The following is an 8,608-nucleotide window of genomic DNA, read 5'->3' on the forward strand; positions in this document are numbered from 1 at the left end:
CAACAAATAATAAGTAAATAAATAAAGTGAGCAGTGGAATGCTGAAAGAGTTTTTTTTTTTACTCAAATTTTCATGTTGCTATTTAATTGCTAAAGCTTTTATCACGAAATACATTATTAGTACTGTATTGAAATTTTGTTGCAAAAACAAATATATACATATATACACTGTATTTTTCGGACTATAAGTCGCACCTGAGTATAAGTCGCATCTATGGAGTGAGTTTTGGTTCTTTATTACATGCGAGAAAATAAAAGATCTGAGAGAAAAAAAAGGTTTGAGAGAAAAAGTTATCACACTGATAGCAAAAAAAACATTTCATGAGAGAAAAAATAATATTTGAGAGAAAGTTTTCATGCCAATAGCAAAAACTAATAATATTTGAGACTAAAAAAAGTTTTGAGAGGAAGTATTTTCTCATAGAACATAAAAAAATATACATTTGAAATTTTTAAAATTATTTCTGAGAAAAAAAATCTCTCTCAAAATACTTTGAAAAAAAAACTCTCAAATATATATGTTTTGCTATCAGTGTGAAAATATTTTCTCTAAAAAAAAAAAGTGTTTCTCTCGAAACGCTTTTCTTTGCTCTTGATGCAATTTCTTGCTCTCGTGTCAGGATTTTGCTTTCACTGTGAGAATTGTGTCACGTTCCTATTGGCCAGTCGGGTGAGCATCGTCTTGTCTTGGGAGTCGAACTGAATCATTACACCATTGTTCGGTTCACCTGCATAGATGCCGCCTCTGCCTTATGGCTAGTTAAGTTGAGCAGTGAGCACGGACACTCCAATGTTCGGGTAAGATGATGACACACAGCTGGCTGAGCAAGTTCAGTATCACTGAAGATTAAACATTAAAAAATAGCACTCATATTCATGAATGAACGTGTATTATATTATTTGCTTGCTAATCGCTAGTAAAGCTAACCAGCCATCATGCTAGGTAAACTTGCAAACTCACCTGGTTTAAACTATGTTTAAATCAAATGCCAAATTAATGTTTTGATTTAGATAGTTTCACGCCTTATTTAGTGAGTAGTGAGCTAGTTTCTACCTTTGCATTTGCTAGCCTCAAAGCACCTGAAGAGTAACTGCTTGTTCATACAACCTCCCGCACAACTTTCAACTAACGTTAGTATGCATGGAAGGTGGCAACCCTACAACTAGCTAACGTTAGACAATGATTGACATACCGTTTGAAAGATTTAAAAGAAAAAATAATTACCATGACAGTACAGGCACAAACATATTTGTGGGTTGCTAATGTAAGAGTTAGTCCTAGACCTGCAATTTACCTTGTCAGCTCTAGACCTCCACTAGATGGTAAAAAATATTTAGAATAAGCCCCGTGTAGCTGAGTTTGTGAGCTATACATGCAGTGTAGCTAAACATGTGCAACAACCATACAAAGACTATTTTAAACAAAACTAGGTGGGACACTTTCAAACGGTATATCAATCACTGCTCACTACTCACTAAATAAGGCGTGAAACTATCTAAATCAAAACATTAATTTGGCATTTGATTTAAACATAGTATAAACCAGGTGAGTTTGCAAGTTTACCTAGCATGATGACATTATTACAAGCAAATAATATAATACACATTCATTCATGAATATGAGTGCTATTTTTTAATGTTTAATCTTCAGTGATACTGAACTTGCTCAGCCAGCTGTGTGTCATCATCTTGCCCAAACGTTGGAGTGTCCGTGCTCAACTTAACTAGCCATAAGGCAGAGGCGGCATCTATGCAGGTGAACCGAACAATGGTGTTATGAATCAGTTCGACTCCCAAGACAAGACTATGCTCACCCGACTGGCCAATAGGAACGTGGCCCCGCCCATGACACAATTCTCACAGTGAAAGCAAAATCCTGACACGAGAACAAGAAATTGCATCAAGAGCAAAGAAAAGCATTTCGAGAGAAACACTTTTTTTTTTTTTTTTGAGAAAATATTTTCACACTGATAGCAAAAAATATATATTTGAGAGTTTTTTTCAAAGTATTTTGAGAGAGATTTTTTTCTCAGAAATAATTTTTAAAACTTCAAATGTATATTTTTTTATGTTCTATGAGAAAATACTTTCTCTCAAAACTTTTTTTAGTCTCAATTATTATTATTTTTTGCTATTGGCATGAAAACTTTTTCTCTCAAATATTATTTTTTCTCTCATGAAATGTTTTTTTGCTATCAGTGTGATAACTTTTTCTCTCAAACTTTTTTTTTTCTCTCAGATCTTTTATTTTCTCGCATGTAATAAAGACACATTTCTAACTCCATAGCATCAGTCCAAAAATACGTCATGACGAGGAAAAAAAAACCCGATATAAGTCACACTGGACTATAAGTCGCATTTATTTAGAGTCAAGAACCAAGAGAAATCATTACCGTCTCCAGCCGCGAGAGGGCGCGCTATGTTGCTCAGTGTAGACTACAGGAGCACTGAGCAGCATAGAGCGCCCCATCGTGGCTGTAGACGGTAATGTTTTCTCTTGGTTCATTTCTCTCGGTTCATGTCAAATTAATTTTGATAAATAAGTCTAATATTTCAAATTATTTCTATTTTTACTGTTTTGGAACAAATAAATGCAGCCTAGTGAGCATCAAAAATTAAAAATAAAAACATCTTTACAACCTCAGTTTGTAGTTTTATGAAAAATAGTGACACGAGAACAGAGATTCATTGTTTTAACTCCTGATATATATTCTTGTTGGTTCATCTTTAAATGCATCTTATAAAAGCTGTTATTGAGTACTGACATGTAGCTGACAGTCTTAATCATCCGCATCAGTTCTAGCAGCATCAGCGATTTGTATATGAGCTTCTTATGTGTAATTAAGATGAAGTATGATTCCATGTCTCCACCTGAGCCATTATCTGCTTTCCAGAAGTGTTCACTCTTGCTTATTCAGCTCCTTTTGTGCTGTCTTCATCTGAACCAAATTGAGCTCTTTGGGTGCCTGATGCATTATGGGTTACGACAATGTCAGTTAACAATTTTTGTTTCTCTAAGGTTCAATTTATAGATAGACCTAGTGATCTGGTTAGTGATGTTGAGTAGTGTTTACAATAGATATTTTTTTGTGCATTTGTGTAGATTTCCACCACATCATCCCCTCCACATATATCGGTCATGCTGCAAGGTTCAATTCCCTCCCTCTTTTGAAGCATTTGGTTTCTCATACAGCTCTTAACTTAATGGACAGGCTGTGTGACTATATGAGGAATTTATATCCTAAGCACTTAATGTATTACTGTCGTGTACAATCTTATACCATTAGACACATGTATTGCCCATTTTGGCTTCTGGCCTAGTAGTGTGTCCAACATTTTAACCAGAAATTCTCAGTGCATCAGTAATAGATTTATAAAGTAATACATTTATATAGGCACAACACATTTTTGATAGTGTCTAGTGGTTGACTGATAAATTTCCAAGGCCGATATTTGGCATTTTTAAAATATCGGCATCAGCCAATACGTTTTTCTGTTTGGCTGAAGCGTTTATTTTACAAACTTATTTTTTTAATCCATTTTCAAATGATTTCAAATTTCTTTAATAATAAATAAAATTATATCAGCATTATATTGGCCATCGGCCACCCTGCTTTCCAAGATATTGGCATCGGCTGTCAAAAATAAAAATCAATATCGGTCGATCACTAATAATGTCTACATTTCGTATGTTATAATGAGATAATTCTTAAGCATGCATTTTTTTTTTTTAGCAACTCCTCTTTAAGCAGCTGATTGGCTGTTGTGTTTGCAAACAAATGTTTTTGCGCTTTTGTTCAAATAGCAGTACTTTTAAAATAAAATTGCACAATACACCTTTTTTTTTTATTCATTATTGAATTTTGCGAATAACAATGTGATTAATCATGATTAATTGCAGAAAAATCATGTAATTGATCGTGATAAAAGAAATGTAAGCATTGGCCAGCACACATATAACATCACATATGAATTAAAAATACATGTTTAAAATTATTAATTAGTTTTATCTCCAGTTAAAATTGGATCATTCTTGCAATCCCAGAATTGAAACAATGAAACGAGAAAGACTCAGTGCTGGTGTAGTGAGATCTGTTGCAGTGCAGCGTGGGACTCCCTGCTGCTCTGGTTTCTGTGGAGCTGCATGGACACATGGCAAACACAGAGGATCAGGCCTGATTTCTGAAGCTGTGCCCATGTGGGGGTGTAACACTGATGCAATGATGCTCATAGCGCCATAGTGTTGAATAATCCATGAATTGATCTGTGTTGAACATACGCATAACCACGTATGGATATAGTAGTGCCATGTGTCTCAGAGGCAAGTATATATCTAGGTCACTTTATCATGTGAGCCTGTGATATTCAGAACAGAAAAATAGCTTACTGCTTACTGCTTATGGCTTGCTGTTTTGTACTTATGGTATACATTCTGTGTACACAACTACTTGTGTAAAACGCTATACATACTGTAATGATTAATCTTAATGTAAAGATATAATGATCTCATTGTGGCATCAAGCAATATTGGATATTTGTAGTAGAGCATAGTTAATCAGAACAAAACCAAAATTGCAATATGGCTTTGTGCAATTAACAAAACACAAAGGCTGTGATTTATTATAGGGGTCATGTGATGTAGCTAAAAATAATATTTTGTGTATTTGGTGTAATGAAGTGTTTATGCGGTTTAATGTAAAAAAAAAAAAACACATTATTTTCCACATACTGTACATTATTGTTTCTCCTCTATGCCTAGTCTTTCTAAAACGCATAATTTTTTTATAAAGCTGATTGCGATCGTGCCTTTTCAGTGATGGCTCCGAGACTCTGGAACAGTTTGGCGTTATATGGCGTTAAATATAAAAGAACAGGTTCTTTCAAATCTCTTTTTTTCTTTTTTTTCTCCTGGCTTTTTATAGGTTTTTATTTAGTGATACTTTGTCATGTAATGTCGTGTGTTCAGATGTCTCTGTGCTGTATAATATTGCTGTGTAATGGAAGGTTTTTATTTTCTAATTTAATTTATTTTTTTGTACTTTTTTTAAAAGGTGTACAGCACAATGGTCAACTAGTTGTTTTTAAAGGTGCTTTACAAATAAATTGCGTTGCTTTGCCTTTATTCTTTGCAACTTTAGGGATCTAATCTGTTCACGAACAGCTTGTAACACTCCAAATAGAAAGGAAAGCTTGAAATCGCATCCTCTGACCACTTAAAAATGAATATTTTTAGAGTTCATTTACACACTGACAGCTCATGATTCAGTGTTTTCACTGTTTCATAGCAGCTAGGTTCACAGTAAATGCTGCTCCTCATGAGCTGTTTTAGCTCTGGGTTGGATCGCTTCTAACATGCATTTTGGAAAGTAACATGCAGCAATCATATTCCCAGACTTGTAATGAACATTGCTCATACACCTGATGTTATTTTTTTTTATGTTGTTCTTATACAGTGAAACATTGCAATAGTGATATTTCTTGTTTTTATTTAGAAATAATAATGTTAACCATAATAATTTTATTTTACTGCATAATTCTAATACAGTTATTGCTATTATTATGTTTTATCAGGGCACACTTTAAGTGGTTTCTTTTGTTAGACCCATTAAAAATAAATGTTTTATCAAGTACATCAAAAAAATAGTTTTGAATTGTGTATATACCAATTTTTTTTTCTTTTTATCTAGGTTCAATTTCCTAAAATATTTGCATTGTATTGTTGAATGTTAAATCTGTGTCTGCCACGCAATAGCATGCAATAAGCTAATATGGCAACACATTAAATACAACCTAGTTATTATTATTATTATTTTTTTTTTTTATATATGTATCTCAATTTTGGTGGGAACAAATTGTGCAGCCTTACAAACGAGTACAGCAAACCTGGAGCTTTTAAATAATTCAGTTTTTATCAGAAAAATTGCAATTCAATTATTCTTCCCCAAATCAAACTGCACTTCCAATATGGTAATTTTGCACTTTTATTTTGTCTATTAATGTGCTGTCTTCTGGCAGTACCATCAGATGAGCTCAGAAAAAGATCCCTGTTAATATCGCCTTCACATTGGAAGGCAAATTTCATTTTGGGACACAGTATTCTCTCTTTTGGTAAACGTAGTATGTCAGCCGGGTTTTCCATGTGTGGAAAATCTGCATACATCAGAGATAGTATGATATTTACCATAATATGCTAAAACGTCCTGTTTTTCTCTATAGTGGCAGCAGCGGGGGCAGTGGCAGTCGAGAGAACAGCGGTGGCAGCAGCATCTCTGTTCCCATCGCCGTACCCACTCCCTCCATTCCCAACTCAGTCCCAGGTGAGCAGCAGCCCACATATACAGCTCCTGCCAAAACACACTATCTGAAGCACAGTGTCCTACAGGTTAGGGCCAACTTGAGAATCAGACGTACTCTCTACATGTGGGTATTTAACGTTGCAGTATGTCCTGCTCTCCAGAGTGAGAAATGGTGCAGGATTAGCTGTTCATTGTATGCCTACAGCTTTCATGGCCTGATTTTTCCAGCTAAAGGTTTGCTAAAGTAGGCCACTACACTGCAAAAGCACAGGTTGAAATAGAGAGGAAGTGGGGAAACTTTAAAGGGTGGTCTGCCTGAAAAAAAGTGAAGTTTAGTAAGAAAAGAGGTCACTGTCCTGTTCTTCTATGAGATACCTGCTGGAGCTACGAAGAACAGAACCCCCCACCACACACACACACACACACACACACATCTCTCTCCCGAATCTTTCAGTCGCCATAGCAACACTGAAGCAGCCCCTCTGATTTGCTTTTCCTGGATTAATGTTATTTAATTTTGACAGGACCTTTGAATGCAGTGTCTTTTTCCTTATACTCCTTATATATCTATATATGTGTATTTGTATAATAAAACAAGATTTTTCTCTAGGAATTCTTTTTTCTTTTCTTCTCTTTTCTTTTCTCCCCTGAACTGCACATGAAACACATGGAATAAGAAGTTCACTGAAGTTCAATCAAGACGATACATTTGACATTTTAACATCAAAACAAATAAAAATGGTTACCTGAGATCCATCTCGGCTCATCTTGATTGAACTTCAGTGAACTTATTCCATGTGTTGCATGTGCGATTCAATATTAACTAATAAGTTTCCATGTACGATGTCGCGTTTTCATTGGTCAGTCGTTGAAGCCTATTTCTGATTGGTTGTTGGCATTTTGACAGCGTTTATGCCAAGAGCAAAGAGAAAGAAATCAAAGAGTAGAGTACTTGGCCATGTGCGAACGCACTGGACACAGTCTACGCACATACACGCTTACTTTAAGCGAAGAGGAGAGATTCGCGATTGCACTGAACACGTTTTAAGTGCAGGCATACTCTCTGAGCGAGCCCAGAGAAAATTCTTACAAGAGCAACGTGTATCTGACCCTATGTGAAAAATGAATTGCCTCCTCCTGTTAAATCATGAAAGAACTGTGATTAACCATGTTATTTTAGAAAGTTTAGTTAAATTCCACTAGCCACATCCAGACCTGATTACTGCCGGACATGTTGAATCAATAAATCACTTAAATAGAAGCATGCTTAAAGAGCACCACATCATGCCATGATCTAAAGAAATTCAAGAACGGATGAGAAACAAAATAGTAGCAATCCATTAGGTCATAAACGAACCCAGAACAACATCTAAGGACCTGCAGGCCTCACTTTCACAAATCAGGTTCATTACTCAACAATAAGAAAGAGACTGGGCAAAAACGGCATCCATGGGAGAGTTCCAAGGCAAAAGCCATTGCTGACCAAAAAGAACACAAAGGCCCATCTCAAATTTACCAAAAAATATCTCATGAAAAGAACATCATACCAGCAGTCAAACGTGGAGGTGGTAGTGTGATGGTCTGGGGATGCTTTGCAGCTTCAGGACCTGGACGACTTGCCATTATTGATGGAAGTATTAACTGAAGAAGAATGTTTGGCCATCAGTTTGTGACCGGAAACTCAATCACACTTGAGTTATGCGGCAGGACAGTGATCCTAAACACACCATCAAGTCCACCTCTGAATGAATCAAGAAAAACAAGTTTTGGATTGGCCTAGTCAAAGTCCGGACTTAAATCCGATTGAGATGCTGTGGCATGACCTTAAACACTCCTTTCATGCTTGAAAACCCTCCAGTGTGGCTGAATTAAAACAATTCTGCAAAGAGCGGGACGAAATTCCTCCACAGTGACGTGAAAGACTCATTGCCAGTTATTACAAACACTTGATTGCAGTCGTTGCTGTAAAGCGTTGCACAACCAGTTATTAGATTTAGGGGGCAATTCGTTTTTTCACGTAGTGAAAGGGCAGTTTGGACCGGTTTTTCCCTTATTGATTTAAATCATTATTTTAAAACTGCATTTTTTATTTACTTGGCTTATCTATGTGTAATATTAAAGTTTGTTTGATGATCTGGATCTTTTAAAAGTGACAAATATGCAAAAAACTAAACAAAACAAAAACAAGAAGGGGTCAAAAACCTTTTCACAGCGTACACACACAGTTGTCAACTGAGTGTCCCATGTACTTGACTCCGTCCTTCCCATGTAGAATATGTCCAATTAGTCTCCTTTCAGGTTACAGATGGGTT

At 35.7% G+C, this 8,608-nt stretch overlaps 1 protein-coding gene across 10 annotated transcripts in view; it reads left to right on the forward strand.

Annotated features, from left to right (window-relative positions):
* Positions 1–8,608, forward strand: part of abi1a (abl-interactor 1a) — a 57,230-nt gene that overhangs the window by 38,291 nt on the left and 10,331 nt on the right. For all 10 annotated transcript variants that reach the window (XM_026200741.1, XM_026200738.1, XM_026200746.1 and 7 more), the window contains one exon: positions 6,217–6,317. In XM_026200741.1, the coding sequence (XP_026056526.1) occupies positions 6,217–6,317 (101 nt within the window). The remainder of the gene's footprint in view (positions 1–6,216; positions 6,318–8,608) is intronic.

The sequence above is a fragment of the Carassius auratus genome, chromosome 24 (genome assembly GCF_003368295.1).
Source record: "Carassius auratus strain Wakin chromosome 24, ASM336829v1, whole genome shotgun sequence".
Classification (NCBI taxonomy): Eukaryota; Metazoa; Chordata; class Actinopteri; order Cypriniformes; family Cyprinidae; genus Carassius; species Carassius auratus.